At 39.4% G+C, this 27278-nt stretch overlaps 1 protein-coding gene across 4 annotated transcripts; it reads left to right on the top strand.

Moving 5' to 3' along the window:
- Positions 1–2922: 2922 nt before the first annotated feature.
- Positions 2923–27278, top strand: copz2 (COPI coat complex subunit zeta 2). Of its 4 annotated transcripts, none has more exons than XR_005641936.1 (10): positions 2923–3081; positions 11499–11567; positions 13273–13357; positions 14161–14252; positions 15195–15250; positions 19049–19126; positions 19396–19447; positions 19684–19788; positions 22276–22314; positions 26250–27278. XR_005641936.1 is itself a non-coding variant. In XM_039825477.1 (10 exons), exons 1-10 carry the CDS (start codon positions 3070–3072, stop codon positions 26295–26297), a joined length of 564 nt encoding a protein of 187 aa, XP_039681411.1. In that variant the 5' UTR covers positions 2924–3069; the 3' UTR covers positions 26298–27278. The 4 variants fall into 4 exon arrangements, 2 of the variants coding, with proteins under 2 accessions (XP_039681411.1, XP_039681412.1); XR_005641935.1 differs by lacking the exon at positions 26250–27278 and adding an exon at positions 24098–24130; XM_039825477.1 differs by lacking the exon at positions 19684–19788 and adding an exon at positions 24098–24130 and having other exon boundaries at positions 2924–3081.

Genomic DNA, 27278 nt, shown 5'->3' with positions numbered 1-27278 from the left:
TGCTCAAACCAGCTATAAGAGGAGACAAAACATGTTATTATTAACATTTTGTATTGGAAAGAGTGATTTGTACTTTAAGATGAATGAGTATTGTATGTGCATCCTATGCAGGCTGCTGGCACCCTAACCCTCTGCATCCAGAGGAGGCCCCTATATTCCCCAGTCTTTGCACGCCACTAGCCATGTTTTCTTATTAAAACTATAAGGCTGATTTTATTCAATATTTTCCATATTGTGAACAACTTCCATGACAAGACTACGGTGGCCGGGAAGTGCAATGCAACATTACAAAGAATGAAACACTTTTACAAAGCTCGAGACAAATTTACATTTTGGAAAACAAATTTACATTTTGGAAAACAAATTTACATTTTGGAAAACAAAATAACATTTTAGAAAACAAATTTACATTTTGGAAAACAAAATAACATTTTCGAAAACAAATTTACGTTTTAGAAAACAAATTTACATTTTGGAAAACAAAATAACATTTTCGAAAACAAATTTACGTTTTAGAAAACAAATTTACATTTTGGAAAACAAAATAACATTTTAGAAAACAAATTTACATTTTAGAAAACAAATTTACATTTTAGAAAACAAATTAACAAGATGCAAAACACTTTTACCAGTCCCGAAACAAATTTACAAATGACAGATTCTTCACGGAAAGGGAATGTACCACATACCGGAAGTGATGAGGTGTTGTTGGTGAGCGCAGTCAATTTGTGTTGTTGTGAGTAAGTATATGGCGTGAATGAAGTTTATGGTGACTTTACGTGTGGTCGGTGTTTGGAGTTTTTATATGACGCGGACCTGACGGAAACATTGGAAAAACAGGGAACGTATCGACAGCCGCGGCCGGATCGAAGCTACAGCAGGGGGGCAGCTGAGTCCGTCTGCAGCTGCAGGACCTGGAGCTCACTGCCCATTCCTGGGAGCCAAAACCGACACCACGCAGCTGGAGACCCAGGCCGTATTGCTGGGCCCGCTGGAGGGAAGGGAAGCCCGGGAGAATCAGATCCAGGACTAAACGGAGCGGACTGTCACAGCCTGCTGAAGTTTAAATCACAGGTTTCCTAAAGGGAGTCTGGCGGGACTCGGACTGTGGACGACGAAACACGACTTAAAGTCTCGTTAAATAAATAAATACATGCAGAAATAAATGAATCATTAGTGGGGGAGTGAGCCTGGACATTTCAGTCTGTTTAAACTTCACTTTGAAGCAGAACCTCTTAGTTCAGAAGGGTGAAGTTTCCGTTTGTACTCATATCTGTGAACTGATTATAATAAATATTCTTTGTATTAACACATTAATTAGTCTCTTTGTCTTTTTGTTTAAAAAAACTAGAACATCGCATGAGATTTTGACGATTTATAGTGATTTTATTTCCGTTAGACCTTTGCCTACATTGACGCTGATGCATTAAGGACGGCCCATAGACAGTATATAAGGCAGTGCCTCCCCTGTTCCAAGATGGCGGCTCTATTGACGCATTCGATCCATAACTGCCGTAGTCATGGCGACATGTATACAAAACCTCATCACTTCCGGTATGTGGTACATTCCCTTTCCGTGAAGAATCTGTCATTTGTAAATTTGTTTCGGGACTGGTAAAAGTGTTTTGCATCTTGTTAATTTGTTTTCGAAAATGTAAATTTGTTTTCTAAAATGTTATTTTGTTTTCCAAAATGTAAATTTGTTTTCTAAAATGTAAATTTGTTTTCGAAAATGTTATTTTGTTTTCCAAAATGTAAATTTGTTTTCTAAAATGTTATTTTGTTTTCCAAAATGTAAATTTGTTTTCTAAAATGTTATTTTGTTTTCCAAAATGTAAATTTGTTTTCCAAAATGTAAATTTGTTTTCTAAAATGTATATTTGTTTTCTAAAATGTTATTTTGTTTTCCAAAATGTAAATTTGTTTTCCAAAATGTAAAAGTGTTTCATTCTTTGTAATGTTGCATTGCACTTCCCGGCCACCGTACAAGACCAACACCGTCTCTCAATACCCTCTGACTTCCCTACCCGGTCTGTGGCTCTCGGACCCATCACCCAAAGCCATTGATTCTCACTGAAGACATAAATCTTTAAAATGCCTCACAAATATATTGTTCCTTTAAATAAAAATAAAATAAAAAAACAGCTGGTCACTGTTACTAACACAACGTTACTCAGACAGGAAGAAATAGTGCATTTATTGGGGACCATTTTCCAAGGCGATTAATTCACACTTGTGAGCATTTATGACCGGTAGGCTATATCTGGCGTTAAATCAAAAATAAACTACAGCCCAACATGTCACTCAATGTAGTAGTGTGACTTACTGATGCATTTTAAATAATAGCCTATTGATATGCTAATTGACTATTAGGTTTGGATACATTGTTGATTTAGATCTTTATATCGAATTTGTTGAAAATGTAAAAAAATAAAGAATATCACAGCCCTATCATTTAACATCAAGAACATATGGTGACCTGTTAATCATAGCCTCCGAAGGAGCAGAAAGACCTTTGGGGACTATTTCCCGAGGCGGATTAATACACACTGGTGAGCATTTATGACAGGTAAGCTATGTGTGGGGTTAAATCAAAAATAAACTACAGGTCAGCATGGCACTCAATGTAGTGTGACTTACTGATTCATTTTAAATAATAGCCTATTAATATGCTAATTGGCTATCCGGTTTGGATACATTGTTGATTTAGATCTTTTTATGGAATTTGTTGAAAATGTAAAAAAAAAAAATAAAGGAAATCGCAGCCTTATCATTTAACATCAAGAACTATATGTCGGTGACCTGTTAATCATAGCCTCCGAAGGAGCACAAAGACTTTTATTGTGAAAGGCCAGAGAGCGAGAGACGGGAGACATTCGGGAGCGCGCTCTGCTGTACAGTCTCCTGTGGTTTTTTTATCCGGTTGGCTGCTGTGGGAGCGGGCTCGCGCCCGGGTGGCTCCGTAAAAGAAAAAAAAAGAAAAAAACGGTGTGACAGCTCAGCGCTGTCCACGTCAACACACCGAGCGAGCTGCGAGCGAGCACGGCGGCGGCGGCAGCAGCAGCAGCGATGGACTCTCTGGTGAGCCTCTCCGCCGTTTCACCGGGCTCGGGGAACCGACCTTTAGTTTGGTGTAGGAGGGGTGTAATGTGCTCGGTAGTTTGTGTGTTTGTTTTTTTTGTACAGCTTTTTATCGCGCGAGGGACATTTGTTGCATTATTGCAGTTTTGGTGTTGGGCATTACTGGAGAGGGAGAGGGAGGGGGAGGAGTGGGGCTGGGTGCAGACTGTTCATAAACCAGAAACGGGTTTGATTTGCTCCGTATAATCCATGAATGTAAGTCGGATCCTGATATGGGATTGATTGTGCACGCGCAGGCCTGACCTGACAGTGTTTCACGTGCAGCCAGCGCTCTAAACGCCACAGTTTTGTTTTTTTCCTGCTGTGCTGTGTAAAAAAAAAAAAAAATAGTATCTACAGTTTGTCTGCGCTAGTCACAGTGCGACAACTTATTAGCGTGTTAACTTAACTCCATTACAATAGACTGGGTGAGCCTCAGCTGTTATCCACTTATCAACGCAATATGCCCAGTTCAGAGCGCAACAGGACACAACTATAAGCCAAAGCTTTAGTTCCTGCAGGATCAACAGTCCTCTATATCACACATGAGAAACAGCCGTGCGTGCGTAGAGTTAAAGCATTTGTGTTTGTGTGTGTTTAAATGGCTGCTTGTGTGTTGAGCATATGTGCACAGATCGGTTGACGTGTAGAGCAGTGTAGGTGCCACGTCCACCGTTCTCTCTCTCTCTCTCTCTCTCTCTCTCTCTCTCTCTCTCTCTCTCTCTCTCTCTCTCTCTCTCTCTCTCCTCGTTTGCCTCGTCCTCCTTTTTTTTTTTTTTTTAATCTTTTTTTTTTCTCTCTCCTCTATCTTTTCTCACATTTACTCCAAATTTTTGTGTCAATGTCCCTATCTCATTCTTTCTGCTTCACTCTTTCTCAGTGCTGGTAAAGTAACTAAGTAGCCTACATTTACTCAAGTAGCTACTGCACTTAAAGTACTTTGAGTACTTCCATTGAATGCCACTTCCACTCCACTACTGTGGGAAAGATTGCACTCTAAGGTCCTTGACTTGCTTGACTTATGTACCGGTATTTCCATTTAACATGTATGTAACTAGTTGGCTACTTTACTTGAGTACATCCATGATGCCACTTTGTACTTCACTCAATTTTAAAGGGAAAGTTTAGTTTTTACTCTACTACATATATCGGACACATTACTAGTTACTTTACAGATGTATATTTTGCATACATAACACATGATCATCTTTTAAATATGACGCACAGATTAAACTAACAGTACTTCAAAACTAGCTCCACAGACCAACTACAACAGTACAATTCTACTCAGACATAAATGCATAGGCTAACAATCAAAGAAACATTAGCATAATGTGTTCTGTTTTATTGTAAAGTATTTTTGTAAATGTGTTTTTAAAAGGTGCTAAATAAAGTGTATTATTATGATTAGGGATCGACCGATACTGTTTTTTTTCAAGGCCGATACTGATTATTAGTATTGAGACCGATAGCTGATATTTGGAACCGATATGCATATACAGTGAAAATGAAAAGCTTTATGTCAAAATTAAGATTTTGGAATGTTACAAACTCCAACACAAAACTTTGTTTAAATGCTTTAAGCAATTATTTAATAAATGAGAAACTTTCAATATAATACCCAATAAAAGAGAGTCAGACAGTGTTGTGGGCGGGACATTAAGTCAGACTCAGTAAACTGAAGCAGAGGGATGGACACAGAGCTGTAGCCTAGCCAAAGTAGCAAATTTTTTAATTCATTAACTTTATCAGTTATCAGGCAAATAAAACGCAGATAATCTGCAAACTGCCAAAAAAACGGCTCGATAATCGGTTTAGCCCTAATTATTATATGATACTATATAAAAAATACTTTAAGCACATTTTTCTACCAGTCAACAGGTAGACTACTTTATTTTGGATGCAGGACTTTTACTTGTCACAGAGTATTTTCACAATGTGTTATTGATGCTTTTACTAAAGTAAACGATTTGCTCTTTCTCACTCTCTTGCTTGTATTACACATCGGTGAAGCTTTTTGGCGTATGTATCTTTCTCAGATTCTTGCTTGTGACCACTTGCAAATATTCCATTACAAGTAAAAGTCATTCATTCAAATTGGTACTTAAAGGCCCAGTGTGTAACGTGTTTAGTTGTTCATTATCAAAATCGGTGTTGCCCGTTCACAAAATTGTCCTTTTTTCCATGAATATTTACCACCACCACCAATTCCAAGTATTCATTTTGTCTTGAAATTTTACATTTGCATTCGCATGAACTGGGGTAGACGCTCCATATTCATGCGCCATCTTGAAATACGTTAGCCGGTGAGGGACATACAGGACATGCTGCTCCGCCTTTCGCGTTTTCGCTGTCACATGATGAACTCCCAGGTGCTGCTAACGCTGCTAATTGGTATCGTAGCTTCCCGGTCCCGGCAAGTCTGAAGAAGGAAACCTGGAGGACCACACATATTCAAAATCCAAATTTCAGGAACAGGAGTCTTCTTCTTTGCCCAGAAAAAGAAAAAGGATATTGAAAAGAGTAAGAGGCTGGCTTTTTGAAGCGTGAAGGCTACCGTAGCTGTAATTTGAACTGCGTGGCGCGAGAGAGTTGATTGCGATATATGATCTCAACGCTAGATGGGAGAAATTCCTACACATTGGACCTTTTTTAAAGGAAGTACTTCAGCAATACAGGGTTGCATGTCCACAAAGTTAAGAGACGGATCAAAAAAACGGTCAAAACACACCAAGTTTGTAATGTAGGCTTTCTGTTATTAATGTGCTAAATCCAAGCCAAGATAACCCCGATGACATCAGTAGGGGTTATTTCTAGAGACTTCTGCTTTCCGATCAGTGATTCTATTAGTGGTGTTGAGTAATAAAATGGTTGGTAATCATCATGCAAACAACAAATTGAGCTTTAAAGGGGAACTATGCAGTTTTTTTTAGCTTAATTAACCTTAACTGAACAGCTTCGGAGTCATTGGAATGGTTCTCTGACTTTTTTCGAGTTGAATGGTGGTCGTCTCGCTCTCCCCTAGCTCCTGTGAGCGGAAAAACCACCCTTGCAACTTTGGGGCGGCGAGCCACCGGCCTCAGCGCCAGGAAGTATGGCGTGATATCAGGTCTTGCGATGTAACGGATTGCTTCACGGCACTGCACACATACGCCCATTCAGGAACTGGCTAACAAGGTAGCGATGGAGTTTTTCACACTATCGTCATGGCTGAGCCGGCTAAAAAGAAGCAGAAAGCTAGGAAAGCGTTGTCGGAGGAACAGAGAAAGAGGAAACGACAGACTGACCGAGGGAGGAGTCAGACACATAGTAAACATAGGAGCTGCCCAATATCTATTCTGAAGCTGTATTTTCTCTATAGAGAAACCTGCCAGCAAAAAGAGAGAAAACGGCGAAGAAATGGCCAAAACTGCATAGCGCCCCTTTAAGACAAATGTGTTATTTACACATTTCAAGCAGATCAGAGATCCGTTTGTTGTTCAGTTGAAAAATATGCTGATCACAAATGGTGTAGTAATACATAAAAAAAGAAAGAAAATTGAATAGGAAACAAAAGAATGGAAGATAAAGAAAAGGAAATTAATAAAAAATATATTATGAGAGCAATATTCAGAGCAAGATCAGTAAAAAAAGGAAAAGGTTAAGATCTTAACAATGTTCTAGGGGTGTGAATCTTCACTACTCTTTCGATTAAGATTAGGCCTATCCTGTCAATGATTTGAATCGATTCGATGTCCTGACGCATCACGATGCATCACGAGGTGTTACCACCTCAATATTATTGTATATTGCTACACATCGTTTTCATCAACAAATTCAAGAAGTCAGATATATATGAAACTCCCTTTCTGATTGAATCTGCTCTTAAAAAGGACACTTCCTGAATGTAGCGGCATCTGAACACCGCAACAGACAAAATGCAAAAACTAAAAAAGCAGCGACCATAGAAAATCGACAAGTAACATCAGTAGGCAATAATCGATTATGGTCTGTCCCTGCATCGACGCAGAATAGTCTAGGTCCGCATCGAGGCAACGATTAATTTCAACACCCCTGCAATGTTCATTTGAAAGACTTTATCCCCACATCAACTACAGTGCTCAGTATATTGAGCTATGAATGTATCTACTCCTTGTCTCCCAATTCATGCAGTAGATCACTTACTTTACATGCATAGCTAGAAAAGACCGCAAAAGGCAAATAATGGTCAAATTTAATTAGACTTGGTGTCGATCCAGATGTGAGGATTCTACAGTTTTCCATGTTTGGGAGTAACAATAATGTGGCATTCATGTGCTGCTGGGAACTTCAGCAATGTCATTCTAGAAACAATTGTTCTCAGAAAAGAATATTAAACAAAGACAAACTGTTGAGTCATAGAAAAAATCGCATATAGTCCTTGCAGTATATTTTCCATTAAAGTAGCCTACCCTAGGATAACTTTTGTTTGTAGTGTATTTGTCAGAACTAAAGTTTGACATTTTGGGAAATCCACTTTCTTTCTTGCAGAGAGTTAGAGAAGATCAATACCACTCTTGTCACTGTCCGGTCAGGACTCAGCAAGGAGCCGTTTAGCTTAGCTTAGCACAAAGATTGAAAACAGGGGAAACAAGGTAACAGAATCTACCTACCAACACCTCTAAAGCTCACTATTTAACATGTTGAGTCCTTTTTGGTTAATCTGTTCAAAAACCAAACTGTAAAAAAAGACATTTAGCTGTTTTACTGCTAACTGTTTCCAGTCTTTGCGCCAAATGTAGCTAATCGGCTTTACCATACAGAGAGAAGAGTGGAAATCGTCTTCTTCAAATAAGCACATTTTCCAAAATGTCTTCACAGACATTTATTTTTCTCCATTGGCTCTGAAAGAATAATGCTTCTTCCTGTTTTGTGCCGTAAATCATTTTTAAATAGAATAACTGTAAGTGATCTGATTCTGTTTAGCAAGCAGATACAGTAGAAACATTTTTAGCCTGAAAGGCTTTTTATTGCATCATGTAATATGCTTTTATGGAAACAGGTCTCATCTACTGTCACTTATTCTTTATCACAGTATCAGCTAAATGCCTTGAATGTCCCATTTGTATATATCGTGTCCATAATGTGGTAAAAAATTAAAATGGAAATCAAAATGGCAGCTTAGGAAACGGCCAATTGCAAGAAGCTTTGATATCTTTTTGAGTTTGTCTGTCTCCAGACATCTAAATTGGTCTTCTGGTTTTGTCCATGACCTACTTATAAACATACACTCCAGAGAAAATCATTATGTTTAAACCAAACCGCTCATTTCTTTTTACATTTTAGGCATGTAGCTTGTCATGTTGATCCAGAGTCAAAAAAAAGCTTTCTCTTTTTACATTTATGTTTTTTACATTAACTCTCTAAACTCGGGCTGAGGCTGTTGATGTACAATTGACTAAATGATTATCAGTTCTTTGTGTTAGTTTCATTTTGCAGAGAAGTCATACCTCCGAACAATAGACAATCCCCTCTTATTTCCGCAGTTATTCCCAACTATCTGACATTTACAATATGTTAGCCAATAATCTGTTGATCTCAAGTAAGCCATTTTAGTGATTAGGTGTGTAAATTATGTAAAGAGCCTCTCCCCTGAGGACAGGGAAGGACCAGGGATCAGCAGCCGGTTGCTCCAGCAGTTTGGAACTTGAAATGTAGGCTAGTTATAGAGTACAGTAAGTGTTGACTAACAAGTAAGATTTAGACCGACTAACCGCTTGTTGTAACTGAGCATGCTATTATACAAACCATTTAGGTTGCTTTCACCCTTGCCTCGTTAACTTCGGTTGAATTGCATTAGAGTTTGTTTGCCCTGCTGGTGCGGTTCGTTTGGGCAGGTGACACAATCGCACTCGAGTTGCGCGCCAAAAGCGGACCAAACAAACTTACAGAGACCTGCTTGATGAGGTGGTCTCGGTTCGCTTTCAATCCGCTCTGGAGCAGTTCGTTTGTGGTGAGAACGTGATCCGACCTCGAACTGCCCGAGTTGAACGCGTTCCATTTACAAGTCGCACATGTCAACAGATAAAGTTGGACAGCACTGCGTGTACGACTGATTTAGTGAGACACAACACAGAAGTGCTTATAACTGTATGTTACTACAGCTTTCACAGCTGTTGATGCACGGAGCAGCCACGTTGGATTTTTAGCGCGGGGTACTCGGTGGTTGCCCGAGTTCCAAGCTCGGAAATCCAAGGTCAGGGTGCTTGTTTCTGACTTTGACCTCGGTAAATCTGAGTTCCGAGTACAAACGGAACACACTATAACTACATATTATCTGCAAGTCTGAGCCATTGTCTCCTGTAGTCAGGTGTGCTTAGCAATCTGCGACGCGTCAGGGCAGCAAACTGTAGCAGCTTGCGGTGTTTCTCTCACAGAAGAAGACAGCAGTCAAGCTCGCCGTCCATCACTCGCATGTCAGTGGTCAAACCAGTTGCCGCTAAAGTTGGAGACAGATGCCGGCAGAGCAGAAAGAAAGGCTCATTGACCTGAGTAGACGTAGTAACGTCGCTCGCAAAACTATGTCTAAATGAAATGAGCTGGTTTGACCATGGAGTTGCATTCAGAAATATGCACTAGTCCTTCTTCCTGTATTTACTTTCTTGCTCACGCCCCAGACACACTCGACCAACAAGCGGGGTGAACGTTCTTGCGTGGTTTGTAAAGATGCATTTGGGTATGCGTGGAAGTTTACAAACTGGTCAACTGATTTGGACCAAAGGAAATTAACTATAGGTGTGAAAACGCCCTTGGTGAACAGTAAAACAGGTTATTTGGAATATGGTCAACCTGAAACTTGATCGAAATGCTATTTAATAATGTTGAATGTTATAGTAGGGAAGGTAAAGTATGCAGGCCCCAATCTCAGAGGACAATAGGTGTCCATTGTAATGCAGGAAGGCCTTCACTCACAACCTTCGTGGTCTAATAAATCTAGGTCTGCATATCACTGTATACAGCGGGAAATGCAAACCTATATGCTCTGTGGGTTTAGTATACTGTATATGACAACTTAGATTTAAAGCTGCAAAGATGAATCGATTAGTTGTCAACTATTAAATTAATCGCCAACTATTTGTCATCATCGGTTTGAGTTTTTTTTTTTTTTTTATTCTCTGATTACAGCTGAATATTTTCTAGTTTCTTCCTTCCTCTGACAGTAAACTGAATATCTTTGAGTTGTGGACAAAACAAGACATTTGAGGACGTCACCCTTGGCTTTGGGAAACACTGATCGACCTTTTTATAGACCAAACAACTAATCCGTTAATCGAGAAAATAATAGACCGATTAATCGACAATCAAATCAATTGTTGGTTGCAGCCCTAGAAAAAGGATTGGCGTGTCAGTGAGATGGCTTGGCTCCTCTTCTGCCGCATCAGCAATGCTCCTGTCTTGCATAAAACAAGTGATACCTTTTGTACCGAGACAATAATGAAGAAAACTGTTGAGCCAGTCAGTCCCAAGAGAAGTCATTTTCACGTTTCATCAAAAGTGGATTGGTTAAAATTCTGACCATTGAATAATCCCTTCCATTAGGAGACCTATTGGAATGGCTGGTATTAGCCACCAAGTGGTGCATCCATGGTGTTGGTCTGTTAGTTCATCACTTTGGTGGTTCCCAGATGAATCCTAATGACTTGGTGATCCTTTGATTTTTATCTAGCTCCATCATCAGATCAAGATTTCAGTTTGTCCAAATACCTGCCAAACGAATGGCATTCCCAGCTGTTCCTTGTGTTTAGCGCTAATTAGCAAATAGAAAAATGATTTCACCATCATTAAAAAGTGATTCAGTTCAGTCAATATCAGACCAATATATTGCCTGAAACAAAAGGTGGTTGAACCAAATGTGTCGCCGTCCTCATCGTCATCCTGTTGTAACCATGGTAACAGTGGATGTTGTAAGTTCCTGGTCTAAGTTCTGTGATACACTCTGACTGTGAATCTATTCTAGTCAGTGCATAACAGAACTTTGTCTCGGGACTGCAAACTCTTCGATGGATGGATGGATAAGCAGGAGAAATGGATGTCTTTTGTCATTTCCACATCTGGAAGACAAAATCCAAAGCAAAGATGGATGACCAAACAAAACAAAAGCCCAAATGTCTACGGAGATAAAACCGCCAATGTAGAAACTGGTTGGACTGGGCGTCTTATGTGTGTACAGGGTGTTGCTGGAAAGCAGACTTTATCTGGATAATAAAGGTTGATACAACACACTGGTCAGGTGTAGGATGAATGGCTTTGACTGTAGCTCTGGCATTAGCAAATAGACCTCTCCTTGACCAAGATGATTTCCTGATGTGACTCAGCAAAGCTAAAATATTTAAGATGTTCTCCCTGTTTTATTGTTGCAGGAACCTTCCCTCTACACAGTGAAAGCTGTTTTCATTCTTGACAATGATGGCAACAGACTTCTGTCAAAGGTAATGTTAAAGGACCATACCAGTGTTTCAGCCCATTAATTTGCACATTACCCCAGACTTGCGTCAGTTAGGTAATCCATTTATTTCTTCTGTCACAAGTTCATTTGTTTGTAGTCCTCAAACTTCAAAGTGTTTATCATGTGGCTTCCCTCTCCAGACTTCAATGTTTGTTTCAAACTTGAAAAGCCCTATGAAAGGGGGTTGTATGAATCCTCTTAAAGGAATTGTTCAATAGTCTGTGAAAAATTCTTATTTGCTTTCTTGCCAAGAGTTAGATGAGAAGATTGATGCCACCCTCATGTCCCGCTGGGTTGTAAGAGAGTGAATAGTAAACAGTGAGGCGAATATCACTGAGCTTAATTTACAAGCAGTAACACTGCTGCATTGTTTCCTGTGAATTTGAATCCAGCGTGAGAATGGCGGACTCCGCCACTTAGAATGAAAACTAAAGAGATACTTGCTGAATCAATGAATGAAACACATTGAATGGCTATAGAGCTCAAGCATGGCCGCCCACTCTTCGAACAGCTCTGGTTCTGGAAGTGACTTTCCCCATTCAACTGCTCCATCGACGATCCAGAAAATGCTTGTATAAAGAGTTTTTTAAGTCTGGAACCAAGCCAACCTAATTTGCGGGTGTGGTAAACAACAAACAGCGAGCGAGCTCCACCAATCAGACGTCACTGTTACGCTTAGGATTATGGGCAGTGTAGTATTTCTCCATGACATCGCAAATAAAACAAGGTTGATTTCATACAGACTTGTGGCTTCTACAGGAGCAGAAACTTTCGTTTCACAAGCTCGTAGCTCGTGGTCAGTCTACCTTCAATGGTTTAGACCACGTGTCAAACTCAAGGCCCGCGGGCCAAATCCGGACCATCGCAGAGTTTGATCCGGCCCATGTATCAATTTATGTTCACAATACATTTTGGCCCACCTTGTCACATTTGCTGACATTTTGGGCGTTTTTTTTTTTCTATGATTGCTAAGGAACTATTTATTATTTTTTGGGCAATTCCACCTTATTCACCAGGACAGCTCAGACATGAAAGGGGAGAGAGAGTGGAAAAACATGCAGGAAATCGCCACAGGTCAGATTCGAACCCTGGGCGTCTGCGTCAAGGAATAAACCAACTGAGCCACCCTGGCGCCCGCTATGGAACATTTTTGCAGACTTTTTTTAGGGTTTTATGTTGACCAAACTGTAAGTTAGAAGACTTTATAACGCATGCTATAATAGAGTCAAAGATATTTGACTTTATCGAAACTCGAAATAAATGCATGTCAATAAATTCTACAGTACCATGTGATTCTCATTTTCCAGTGTGACCCTTAGTGAAATTGAGTTTGACATTATGGCTAAAATTGAATTGAATTCATCAAAATCCTGAAAAGAAAATGAATGGGATATCCACTTCCAGAACCACACTGTTGAGGTCTATTGCTGAATATGGCTGAACATGCAGAGTACCAAAAACAGCATCTGATTTTTGAAGATTTTACGCATTATAACTTTAATGGACTAAAACATGCAAACCCACAGACATGGTCCCCTTCCTACATTTAGAAGATACTCATCCACACCTCCTTACAGTACCATCAGTTCTTACATGTTTAGTATGAATAGCCCCGAAGGGAATGATACCCATAACCCAGCAGCGTTAGTGCCAAAGTTCATTCCCTGTTTCCGTTGTGTCTGTTTCAGTACTATGACCCTGAGCTTTACCCCTCCATGAAGGAACAGAAGAACTTTGAGATGAACGTTTTCAACAAGACACACAAAGCAGACAGTAAGTTCCTCTCTGCCGGTTTCTGTTATTGTGTCTGCTGGATGTGGCCCTCCCCTGTGTATTGTACTGAACACTCACACACGTCTCCAATGTCACCTGTTACACATTCTAACGCCCAGTAGCCCAACACTTGTACACGATACCATAGACCATGTATAGCTAAAGAAGTACTACGTTAGTGTAAACCCTTAAAAAAACCTAGAAAAATGTCCCTTTTAGGATTTTCTGTTAACTTTGACACCAACAGGACTTTTATCTTTATTTCATTTAGGGTTGGTTTCATTCCTGAGTCTCGCCCTGGCCTCCTTTTACCCTCCACAGTATATTCCTCCTTTTTGTTCTGAACTCCTCCTTCATTCCTCTTCTTTCTTCTCTTTCTTCTCCCATTCCTTTATCCTGCTTCCTTCCATCCATTCCCTTCCTCCTTCCTTCCTTTTCTTTCCTCTCTTCCTCTGTTTATTTCTTCTCTCCTATCATATATTTCCTTCCTACACCTCCCTCCCCATTCCTCTCTCCTTGTGTCATTCATTCCCTCTCCCTATTTTTTCTTCTTCTCTCTTTCTGCTCATTTGCTTTCCCATCTTTTTTCCCTTGTCTTCCTCTAGCCTCCCTGAACACTGTTCCTGAATGAATGAAGCCCCGCTATAAATCTTTGTCATTTTCTATTGGCTATTGTTCTATTAAAAGTACTTGTCGATCTTGTTTTGAAAAGTGAAATCAAATAAATAAAGTCATTATGTGATTAAAAGAGAGTTATGCCTTTTTATCCTGAACCCGTCCTTCTCTTCTTCTGCTCTCTGTAGATGAGATAGCTTTCCTGGAGGGGATGACCATCGTCTATAAGAGCAGTATAGATCTCTTCTTCTATGTGGTGGGAAGTGCTCAGGAGAACGAGGTAGGAAGAATTTAGCTTTCTCTGCCAAAACAGTATTTTGTTCATCTGCAGATTTTTTTTTTGGGGCTAAAACAGCTGGTCCTTGTAATGGTATTCAAACTGGAAGAAATGGTGTAATACTATTTGGGGACTATTTTCAGCAGTGGATTAATACACATTTGGTGCAGCCAAATGGTGTGTGATGTGGGATTGAGTCAAAATAAAATACTGTTTTTGGGCAATAAGAAAAAAATAGGTCATCACCAGCCTGATCCTCAATTTGTGTCCCATTTTGGGAGCTGCTTTATTCAAAATTAATACTAGCTCTAGATCTAAGTGCAGCTTTGTTTTGCCTGAATTTGAACAATATCATTTTACAGATTAAACACCCCTGAAAATTGACCTTAATGCATGAATTGAGCATGAAATCCATCCAACATTTTAAAAACTAAGGTCCTTTTTAAGGTATAAATTAAGCAGTACCTATATTGTCATTTTCTAAGCTGATCTTTTTTTTTTTTTTTAGGGTTAAAAAAAATTACATCCAGATCCTCGTAGAAACCCCATTAAAACAACTCAATATATTTAAATATTTTAATTAATTAATTAATTTACCCCAAATTATGGGTAAACCTATTAAATATGTGAGTAATGAGTAAGAATCCCTTAGAATAACATCAACAAACACCTGAAAATGTCAGAACCCCAATGTAAATCACAGTACAGCCTTAAAATGATAATTAATGCATATGTCAAACATTTTAAATTAATCTGCAAATTTAGGGAAAAGCCAATCTAATTAGGTAATTAAGTGTTTTCGTAATATATGTATGTATGTATGTATGTGTGTATGTGTCTGTAATTTTTAGCTTGTTCTTGAATTTTGCCTCCAAGTGACTATAAAACAAACAGATCAATGCACCTTTTGAAATCACATGCTGTTTTTCTTTTTTCTCTCTCTAGCTGATGCTGATGTCAGTACTGAACTGCCTGTTTGAGTCCCTCAGTCAGATCCTCAGGTATGTTCTCTCACTGAGTATATTGCATCGAAGAAAATACAAAATGAAAGGACAGCCCTAACACAGAAAATCACAACCTTGCTCTCCTGCTATCATTATATTAAAGCATTTTAAAGCATATACTGTAGCCTCAGCATCATCATTGCTAATGGTAATCCACACTGACACTGCCAACCCTCCACCAGAGCCTCTCGGGGAGATAATGAGACTCCATGTTGAATTTAAAATACAGCAGTGTGTATTTTTTACCTGAAAGGGAATCATGATTTCAATGAAAAATACTGAATGTATTTATTTAACATTTGCACCAAGATTAGTTTGCAAAGGTGTGTGTGTGTGTGTGTGTGTGTGTGTGTGTGTGTGTGTGTGTGTGTGTGTGTGTGTGTGTGTGTGTGTGTGTGTGTGTGTGTGTGTGTGTGTGTGTGTGTGTGTGTGTGTGTGTGTGTGTGTGTGTGTGTGTGTGTGTGTGTGTGTCACCAGGATGCCTCATTGTTGACTGCAACATTATCAGCCAAACACCGGCGGATGTGGTTGCTATGGGAACCAATGCAGTCGTAATGCAGAGTGTGAGCGACAGAGACATTGACACGTTATATTATTATATGGTACGATACATTATAGGCTTTTCTAAGTTGCACAGCGGAATATGTAAATGTCCAGATCTTAGCGTTACAGTGTCAAATCAGTGAAGCTGTTGAAGGCTGTTACTCTACATTTAAATTAGAACTTAGGCTGTTGGAGGACATGATGGATGGAGTGATATTAAAGGAACAGTTCGACATTTTGGGAAATACTCCAGAATGTGATTAGCCTGACTTAAATAAATACTGAAAGTAGAGGGTTAAAGCTAGTCTGGCTCTGTCCAAAGTTGAAGTAATCTTTAGAGGTGAGTCAGGCTAGCTTTCAGTCTAAGCTAGGCTAGTCTCACATTGCCAGACCTTCCTCCACAGCTCTGCGGAGGAGGGTCTGGCTAGTCCACACAGCATTCCGGGAATGGAGAAACACGTCCTCTGGTTTATTGCCTTTTTTTTTTTTAAACCAATCACAATTGTCAAGGGCGGTGCTAAGATCCTCAAGGAGCAACGGTGCCGCTGCAAAATAGCCTCTGGAAGGAACTTGTTTAGGTGGAACATGTGTACGTTCAAAGGTTGTTATAGTCGTGCAACAGACAGTGTTGTAATGTAACGGAGTACACATACTTCGTTACTGTACTTAAGTAGAAATTTCACGTATCTGTACTTTACTTCGCTATTTAAATGTATGTCAACTTTCACTTTTACTCCACTACATTTCCTAGATAAAATGCATACTTTTACTCCGTTATATTTCCACTAAGCATCTTCGTTACTCGTTACTAAAAAATAAAATTAGAAGAAATGTGTGCGACTGCAATAAGGGAGGTTTGGCGAATCACTGCTCCTAGATTGCATTACGCACGCTCCGCACGCCGCGCGCTCCATTTCAGCGCTTGTTTGTTGCAAACCGCCATGGAAGCATGAGCACCTACTGGAGGACCTCCGTTATCGTGGACCACCAGGCTCGACATAAGCAATGGCCGATGGCCCGGGGCCAGTAAAAACGTATGTCGGGCTGGTTGCAGCCACAGTCACTGGGTGTGTGTTACACGCGATGTGACATGTAGCCTACTGACTGGAAACGTTACCGGGGATTATTTACCGCCCATGGCGCGATGAACTAACGCTACACTCGTTACTGTAAGTAGGCGCCTACAATAAAACCTCCATGATTAAAGAGTCAATACTTATCAATAACCCACCTACCTGTTCTACAGGCAGAAACACGTAGAAACCCATATCTCAGTCTGCGCTGCCCACTCTCGTCCACCGCGCTGTGCAAACACAGCTCTACTCTGCAAATAGCGACTTTACAAACGAGCTAAAATGAAAGATGTCCGTTTGTAGTCTAACTGTTTGTCTTAATTTGCAACCAATCTTGAACTTTGGACAAACTCTTGTAAACGTAGCTGATTTCTAAACGAGCCATCCTTTCGCTGGAGCGGTAAACCTATGGATGTATTTTAAGACCAAAAACAAATACAGCGGCTTAATTTAATATGCACGTGAATGACGCGTTCTTCATTGTTGACGATGTTGCCAATTTAGCAACAGAATCGTCTTATTTCAAATTAGGCATACAGGACTAATCTGAGATCATTTTCTAGTTAAGTAGCCTATCTAGTTATCTAGTTATGGATTTTCCATGTTTTTAGGGGTTTGCTTACTAATGTAAAAAATATAACATTAATTTAGTAAGAAAGTGAAAATATCAAGATGACAAGATGATGCGTATTAGGTATAATTTTATTTTCTTTATTTGAATGTAGTTGATGACCCTCTGGTCTAGCTTTGCTGCTAATGGCACAACATCCAGTGGCAGTGGCTAGCTTTTTCCTGGCTTTTTGTCCTTTTCCAATATCACCTATGATATTTCTTTCAGGGCCAGTAAAAATGTAGAAGGGGCCAGCAAAACTCTGATCTACTGGCCCTGGGGCGGGCCGGTGGGGGATTTTTTTTATGTTGAGCCCTGCAACCACCCCAACAATAGTGGTGAACTTGGTGAACAGGGTAGTGGTGAAGATAACGGTATACACGTGGTTTAAATAGCTGTTTTCTGTACATTGATGTCAGCTCTAAACATATGCTGTTTGTTCTTTGAACTTAAGAGAATTGTGCCTGAAAAGTCCCTGAATATGCTTTATGCTTTACTATAAGAAAGCCACAATAAAAGTTCTAACCGCTTGCTTTTAAAAAAAACAACTTTTACTTTTGATACTTAAGTACATTAAATATCAGATACTTTAAGACTTTTACTTAAGTAATATTCTAAAAGGTAACTTTCACTTCTACCGAAGTCTTTTTCTAGTACGATACTTGTACTTTTACTCAAGTATTGCTTTCTAGTACTTTATACAACACTGCCAACAGAAAACTCAAATTGGACAGATAGTCTAGCTAGCTGTCTGGATTTACCCTGCAGAGATCTGAGGAGCAGTTAACCATAGTCCTCATGAATCTACCAGAGTTTACAATTACAATACAAAGAAAGCGGAAGACGGACATCCGGTCTAAAAAGAGGGAAGCGGCACCTGAACAATCCTGGAAATGAAACACAGTCTTTATAGACTAAAGTTAGCTAACTGTTTCCTTGCTCCAACATCAATCTTCCTGTCTAATTCGAGCCAAAAGAACAAATCACTGCATTCCCCAAAAATGTATTAAAGGTCCCATGGCATGAAAATTTCACTTTATGAGGTTTTTTAACATTAATATGAGTTCCCCCAGCCTGCCTATGGTCCCACAGTGGCTAGAAATGGTGATAGGTGTAAACCGAGCCCTGGGTATCCTGCTCTGCCTTTGAGGAAATTAAAGCTTAGATGGCCCAATCTGGAATCTTCCCTTTATGACATCATAAGGGGAAAGGTTACCTCCCCTTTCTCTGCTTTGCCCGCCACCCACAGCTGCCCAGAGAATTTGGCCCGCCCATAAGAAAATAGAGCTACAATCGTGGCCGCAAGCTGGTCAAGGCCACACCCCCACCCTCCACCTTGCCCCACCTCTCTCGTCTTCAATAGCATTTAAAGCTACAGACACAGAAAAGGCACATCCTAAGGAAAACTCATTGTGGGACTGGCTCTAGTAGCTGTAATTCTGCACCAAGGCTGAATTTCGGGATAGAGACTTCAGATACAGTATTAGGGGACCACTCTGGCCTATATAAAAGCATCCAAAAAGCAGCATCTCATAGGACTTTTAAGGACAGGATTGTTTTTTTCTGCAGGAAAAATGTGGAGCGGAGGTGTTTACTGGACAACATGGAAGGAGTGTTTCTGGTTGTGGATGAAATCATTGATGGCGGGTAAGAGAGAAATAATGTCTACAGCTGATGAGAGGATCAGAACAATATTCTAAATATAAACTGCAACACAAACTTTGGTTCAATTTACAGTACATTCTAACTAGTTTACATATGCACTCACTTACAGTTATTCTTACTGTCTATTAATCTGTTAATTTTTTTTAAATAACTGTTTGGTCTATAAAATGTCAGAAAATAATGCCACAAATACCCCCTTTCCTGCTTGAGCTGTCGGTCCTGATTGGTTATTTTTTTTGTCCTGTTGCCAGGGTGATTCTGGAGAGTGACCCCCAGCAGGTCCTACAGAAGGTCAACTACAGGGTAAGATGACTGTCAGTCAACAACAACGGCCAATCATAATAATCTGTTCATTGATTTGATTAATAATTCGAAGGTCAAGTGGAAAAAACAAATGTGATAAAGCAGCTGTTTGGCCTGAGAGAATGAGAGCGTAAAGACTCATCCTGTAACCTCCCACAGCTTCTTGCCTACTCTTACATGCTTTACCTTTCTCTCTCTCTCCTTCTTCCTGTCTCTCTTCTTCTGACTGGTGTCAGCTAATGTCAGAGCCAGCCTATGGCTTCGTCCTGTTTGATTACATCACCGGTAACGTAGAGGGAGAAACAGTCAAGAGCCAGCTGCTGTAAGCAGACAGACAGAGGGTGAGGGAGAGAGAGATGAAGAGAAAGATAGTGAAGTAAAGAGAGAGAATGAATGAACGAATGCGAGTGAGATAGACAGTGGAGTGACAAAGGAGGGATGGGCGAGACCGATGAGGTAAATGCATGGTGATAGAGCATGCTGACTAACAGAAAGGCTTAAAGAATGAGGCTGGCTTTTTTTCTGTATATTAAAACTTTGACCGGCTGGTGGCACTAGAGGGAAAAGTCAGGGGATCACCAAAGTCATTTTACTGTATACTGGGACCATGATTGCCTGTGCCAAATGTCATGGCAATTAGGGATGTCACAAGAACCGATACTTTGGTACCAAATCAATGCCAAAATCCTGAAGAGCTTAGATACTGCAGGTACCGGGAATGCAATTCTTCCAGACCTGACAGGGGCAGCGCCTACACCTAAAAGTGTTCTAGTCTGCCGTTAAATGCTGGAGGAAGGACCACCAAGGACAGCCAAGGACCGAGGAGTTGAGGAGTTATCAAATAAGGGTTAAGAGATGCACCTATTGGCCACTGCCACGCATCTTTAGGAGACTAGCGGCAGGTCCTGAGTGGATTTAATACCACTGGGAGAAGTGAACGTGAACACAATTCTTTCGCCTCAAAGTCCCGAATGTGAATATTGGACCCAGTTTTCACAATCCAAATATCTCTCAAACAACCCGACACTAAAATGGCATTTTTCCAGACTGACACATTTAGGAGAAAATGTACTTTGTTCGAGAGCTGTTTCTGTCTTAGGAACAAACTCTGGTGAGATCTGGCAACAAGGATAGGCTAAAGTCAACTAACGTTTGCAAACGCCACATATAACTAATTTTCGTAATGCTAAATACGGCTTTTAGCTGTGTAAATATCTAATGTTAGTGAAAGGAAAATATAAAAAACATTATGCTAATATAACTTTGTCCATCCACATGACGTTTACTAGACTTTCAAATGAGGCAGTGTCAACAGGAGACAGGAAGTGTGTACCATTCCATACCGTTGGGGCAGCGTTAAAATGCGCTATCTTTAGCTATAGAGAATTTTTGTCATCATCTACCCGGAAGAACACTAGTTCTGATGGTTTGTCCGCAGTAAAAGTGTAAAGGTAAGCTTTTATGGCTTTACCGTATAGCTACGGCAACAGCTTTCACGAGTTCACCTGGAACTCCCAAACTACAGATAAGTCTGTTTCTCTCTGCCGTTGTTTTTCACATAGAACCCAACATTAGCTACGATAGCTGACATTAGCTAACGTTAGCGCTTGATACAGTGGACCTCTATAGAGAGCCGAAGTCACGCCCCTTCCGGTGGACCTCATGGGACCTAAACTCGGAAAAAATATGAATGGTAGTGAACGGGGAGAGGCAAATTATTTTTTGATCCCGTTTGAATCGAGCCATGGATTACAAATATGATGTTCGTCAATTTAAAAGAGAAGTTTTCAACCGAAGAAAGTCTCAGTTAGCCGTAGGTTTGTCATAGTACCACTTAGATTTGTGTGAAACCGTTCAGTGAACTACATCTCCCGTCTCACACTAGCTACCTCACCTAGCTTGATGATCGGCTTGCTCGCTAGCTAGCTAGCTTAGCTCTGTTAAACAACACATGTAACGTTATCTTACCTGCTGTGTTTTATCCAGTGAAGTGTTTTCAACAGATAAGCAAAAGAACAAGCAAGATCCTCTGCTCATTAGAGTAACGTTACATCCCTGGTACGATACACACAGACATCGTAGCTTCAGCGAGACGTCATCCATGAAGTTTGTTGTCTTTCTAATTAAGTATTTTCACAGTCTTATACTTCAACAGTTTAACAATAAACGGAGACTTTCTTCGGTTGAAAAATAATGTTTTAAATTGACGAACATCATATTTGTAATCCATGGCTCAATTCAAACGAGATCAAAAAATAATTATCTCTCCATTGACTCTAGTTCATACTTTTTCGAAAGATAGGTCCCATTGGCCGGAAGTAGAAGGGCGGGACTTCGGCTCTCTATAAGGTCAGTTCTATGTGAAAAACCGACTTACTCAGCGTTGCTGTTTTGGAGGGAGTTCCAGGTGAACTCCTGAGAGACATTACCGTATGCTAGCTGTGTGGGGATGCCAGGCTTCGAAGCAGCGGGCTGTGGCTCCAGAAGTATAGACTACTAAATGTTAGGTATTGTGACATCCCTAATGGCAATCCATCCAATAGTTGTCCAGATTTTTCAATTTAGACCAAAGTGGTCAGGACAGACAGACAGACCAACATTACCAACTCTAGAGCCATTAGCATGGCTATAAAGTCTGATATGACATGTGATTGGCTGAGCTGTTAACCAGCTTTGAATGTCCCTAATCTACAGTATGTAATGGTGTTTTCACCCATCCAGTGGTGTTTGCAGTGCTCTGCTTTTGTATTGTGTGTGTGTGTGTAAGTAGATTTGCATGACTTTGCATTTTTCACTAGTACACACAATGATGCTATTTTGTTTTACAGGCGGATGAAAACCCATTATCTGAACAAAGCGTGGCCCAGGTAACACACACACACACACACCAAATGTGCACACACATTTGGTGTTTCATGTTATACAAACATGCAGATACACACATACACAGAGACACACATATTGTAGACAGCAATACTTTATGCACCTTATGTTTCTCAGCAACAAGGTCAACAGGGATTTTGACTTTTAACTTCTCGTCTATGCCAAAAGTGGGAAGTTGTCGTGTTTTTAGACATCTGCGGTTTGTGATTTAAAAATAATTCTTTAAATGCAGTTACAAACATCAACTGCTAACTATATCAGTGCTCCTGCAAAACGCTTGGAACCATATTTCTATACTTTATTACAGGCTTTGTTGAATACTCGATTCTGATTGTTCAATTACTGCATTATACGGTCTGTTATTTCTGTACAGCAGCGCTATACAGTGCAAACAGAGAAGGGGTGGCTATGGCTTGGAGGTAGAGTGGTCAATGTCATCAAATACAGACGCCAATAAAATATTTTTTAAATCAGTGATGTGATTAAAATATAGACTTTTTGTGTAAGTAGCTGTGTAATAAGCGGGATGATGTAGAGCGAGCTGGTTATTATTGCGAATCAGAACCCCAACAAAGCTTAGCTTAGCATAAACACTGGAAACAGGTGGAAATAGCTAGCCATGTTTGGGGTTTCCCAAAATGTCAAACTATTCCTTTAGCTCTAAGGTGTTTTAAGCCCCCAACGTCTCCTTCCAGGCAGCGCTGCGACCGTTGACTTCAAGGCACCTAACCTTAACCCTAACCATAACCCTAACCATTGCTTAATCCTAGTGCCTTCCAGGCAGCGCTGCCTGGAAGGAGACGTTGGGGGCTTAAAACACCGATAAACCTTCCTTTAATCCTGCATGTGTGTTGGATAGATAGTGTTTAGTTTTGTATTAAATTAAGAGACAAAAGCAGTAATGGAACAAATAACAAACTTCACATTTAACACAAACATAAACTCACAGATACATAGATATAGTTATAGCAGATATAGTTATACATACACATAAATACTCAGCCACACATACAGACACACAGTGCTGGCTGCATACACTGCATGTTTACCTCACATCTATACTGTTATTATCCTGTAAATCTTCCAGCTGCTTCTCTCTGATACCATTCGCTTATAGTATACTCTCTGTCCAATCAGATGAACGCACCGACGTGATGTCATGGCAGACAGCTGACTGTTCTCTGACAGAATGATTAGTAGCAGTTTGACATCTGTCTGTAAATTCACCAGGCTGCATGCTAACCTTTTTAGCCATAGAAATGGAATGTGTTAGCCTGCTACAATGGTCAGTTCTTTGCAACGGTACACATCAAAATGGCCGCCGTTCTGACCATCCTACTGTGTTGATATGACTTGGAATGGTCCGTTCTACTCTCGTTCTATTTCTATGGCTTTAGCTCCCCACTCATGTTGAGGTAGCAGCTAACTTGGCTTGAGGTCCAAAGCACCGGACAGCACTAATAGGCTCAACTGTGAATGAATGGATTGATGGATAAATAAAAGGATTAACGCCCTCTAAAGCACTGCAGCTCTCTAAACACGGGACAGATGTCAAACCGCGTTGCTGATCAGAGAACTCTTCTGCCGTAAACATTTGATTCATTTTAAAAGCATGCCATCACTTTTTCCATTGTGACCTATTTTTTTGTGCCTGTTTAGGTATTGTGTTGTGGTTGTTGGTACTGTGTGGATGTAGGTTCGTGTGCGTGTGTTCGTTCGTGTGTGTGTTCATGATCTTTTCTTTATCTGTTACTTTAACCCTGACAGCACATAACAGAGAAACTGGCTCTGACCACTAACGTAAGTCTCTACTAACTCCACTGCATACCACTCTGTGATCATACTCTACCATAACATTATATAGTAAACTGTAACAACATGTTACAGTCTTTAATGTTATCTGTGGTAGGGCTTGGCAATATATCGATATTTTATCGATATCGTGATATGAGACTGGATATCGTCTTAGATTTTGGATATCGTGATATGACGCAAGTGTTATCTGTCCATGGTTTTAATGGCTGGATTACAGTAGGGTGATGTCATTTTTTGAATTTACCACACTGTTCTAGCTTTTCTATTATTTGCCTTTACCCACTTAGTTATTATATACACATTAATGATGATTATTTACCAAAAATCTCATTGTGTAAATATGTTTTTGTAAGCACCAATTTTCAACCCTACAATATCGCCGCAATATCGATATCGAGGTATTTGGTCAAACATATCGTGATATTATTTTTTTTTTGCCATATCGCCCAGCTCTAATCTGTGGTGTTTCCCTGAAAAACGTCATCCTAAAGACAAACTGAGGGGAACAAATGTCCCCCAGCTTGATGTTGTTCCATAACAATGCGAATGAAATGGATGACTAAGCGGTAATGTAATGTACATTAGTGTCAAAACTAAGTGTACCCATATTCCACAAAAGGATACTATAAAACGCTGTGTACATTAAGTGGCACTAAACCAAGAAAAACAGCAGTAGAACTCCGAATGGGTCCGATATGACTGCATTTCCCAGGAGCCCACACTGGAGTGAATATTCTCTGAGCTCCATGTGCCCCCTGCTGTTAAAATGAAGAACTACAACCTTGGTTGAGAATGTTGAGAGTGACATTTTTTTTAAAAGTTTTTTTGGGGGGTTCTTTTCCCTTTATTTGAGGTGATAGTGGATAGACAGGAAAGGTGGGAGATGACACGCAGCAAAGGGCCGCAGGTCGGATTCGAACCCGGACCGCTGCAAAGGACTCAGCCTACATGGGGCGCACGCTCTTACCGGATGTGCTAGAGGTCGCCCCACAACACGTAGCTGACAATTGGAACAAATGGGTCCAATATGAGTTTTTTAATAAGTTCCTGTCAACATTTCACAAATATATATGTTGTGTTAGACCATCCCATAGAAAAAAAAAAACTTTGGTAAAACTGTATATTACAGTTCCTACTCCTGTTGTACTATGGAATGCTGTTTCATTAAATATTAAATAAATGAATGAATGAGTAAATAAATATGCCTATGAAATACATCCTAAAACAAACAATGAGGCAATAAAATATGTAGTTAAATGTAAATATGATTATATAAATGAGTCATTATAGTTAAAAATAAATGGATTTTACAGTCATATATATATATATATATATATATATATATATATATATATATATATATATTATTTTATTTGCCTCAATTATTTATTTCAGAAGGCATCTCATAGGCACATTTATTATTTTATTTATTTAATATTGAATAAAATGGCATTCCATGTGCTTAGCCTGACATCTAGTGGGTGAACAGTGGTACTGCAACACTATGCACGTTCTTACTGCATTGACTCCAAACATATTTTCATCATCAAAATGATCATCACAGAAAAAAAAAAACAAGAAGGTAAACAAACATTTATTTCAGCTTCTCTTACTTAAGCTGAGCATGAAAACAAGAACCAGGTTTTATTAGTTAATTATTATTATTATTATTATTATTATTATTATTATTATTATTATTATTAGGCCTCATAATGATGTACAAGGCTTCTCTAGATTATATTTTACATTATATTTGGGGTTTAGGTGATTTTAGTCAATAGTAATATCTTTTATTTTTTTTTACAAAGCTATCAGGGCTCAACAATCAGGGTTGCCTGATGGCCCAGGATGTATTTTTCCCGGGTTTTTTTTAATACATTTTTTATTTTTTATGTTTTTGGACTTTTTTTCCCGTTGTTTTGACTTTTTTTTGTTTTTTTTAAACTTTTTTCCTAGAATTTTTGTGGTGTGTGTGAAAAGTGAAAAAAAAATCTGAACATTGAACCCTGTTTTGTATTTTTGGACTTATACTTTATTTATTTATTTGAAATCAGTTTTTACTTCATCACGTCACTTCATTTTGCTATTTCTTTATGTTTTCCAGGTTCTGCAGTCGGCCAAAGAGCAGATCAAATGGTCCATTTTGAAATGACTCGGACCAGACGCATTTAGGATTCTCATGAAAAAATAGATAAAAATATTTAGTCCCAAAGCTATTTTTTATTATAGTAACAGACTAAAGGGAAGGCCGTTACAAGCCTGTTGGCCAATAGGCTGCTTTATAGCAATTAACCAGCTAGATTTTCTTTCTGTGTTATGGCATTTTTGTTACATTGTGTGTGTGACATGTCATTTATTTATTTGGTTGGAGAGTGATGTTAGTTCACAGTCATGAAGGTTTGTCATTTAACAGGCCAAATGACATCAGGAAATGGGGAGAAGCAAAGACTCAGGTCTCAATATCCAGCTGTGCTTCTGTAAAGGACAGCTGTTACACCAAAGTAATCTGTTCAAATACTGGAAGCCTGATTTGGTGATCCATAATCTATTGCTTTTATTTTGGTGAAGCAGGAGCTTTCACTTTAACAGAATTTGACTGTAGGATTTATTTCAGCTGTTTTTGCAGATTGCTGATGTGTCAATTAAAAAAAATAAGAAGAAATGACACCGTTTTATACTTGACGAACTTTTCCGCCCAAATGTTACAAATGCTAAAAAAAATAAATAAATATGGCAACAATCTATTTAAGGAAACATAGTCATATCAATCTAAGGATAATCTAAAAAATAAAATAAAAAAAAGAATAGACAAAAACAAAGCAAATGCAGATGTCTGCAGCAAACATCTGCAAATTGAAGCCAAAAAACTGAATATCGAAGAAAATGGTGTTTTCATTTGAACCATGAAATGTGGGTGGTGTTAAATACGCACACACATACACACACACACGCACACGCACACGCACACGCACACACACACACACACGGACGGATGGAAGGACATCATTTGTGCACTGAATTGCTCAGTTTAACCCAGTTTGTTGCTGTGCAGTACTGGTGCATGTGTTTTGTAAAGCTTATTTAAAGACTGTTAAAGAATGTAATGATCCCTAATGAAACTAAACAAATGTTA

This window comes from Perca fluviatilis, chromosome 15, assembly GCF_010015445.1.
Source record: "Perca fluviatilis chromosome 15, GENO_Pfluv_1.0, whole genome shotgun sequence".
NCBI classification, from domain to species: domain Eukaryota; kingdom Metazoa; phylum Chordata; class Actinopteri; order Perciformes; family Percidae; genus Perca; species Perca fluviatilis.
The sequence above is the reverse complement of the archived record's forward strand: the minus strand, read 5'-3'. Positions and strand labels throughout refer to the sequence as shown.

What these genes read in the sequence shown, in the direction of transcription:
- copz2 (XM_039825477.1), top strand. An exon ending in GAAGTGCTCAGGAGAACGAG is followed by an intron (nt 14,253 to 15,194) that starts GTAGGAAGAATT and finishes TTCTCTCTCTAG; the next exon opens with CTGATGCTGATGTCAGTACT. An exon ending in TACAGAAGGTCAACTACAGG is followed by an intron (nt 19,448 to 22,275) that starts GTAAGATGACTG and finishes TTTGTTTTACAG; the next exon opens with GCGGATGAAAACCCATTATC.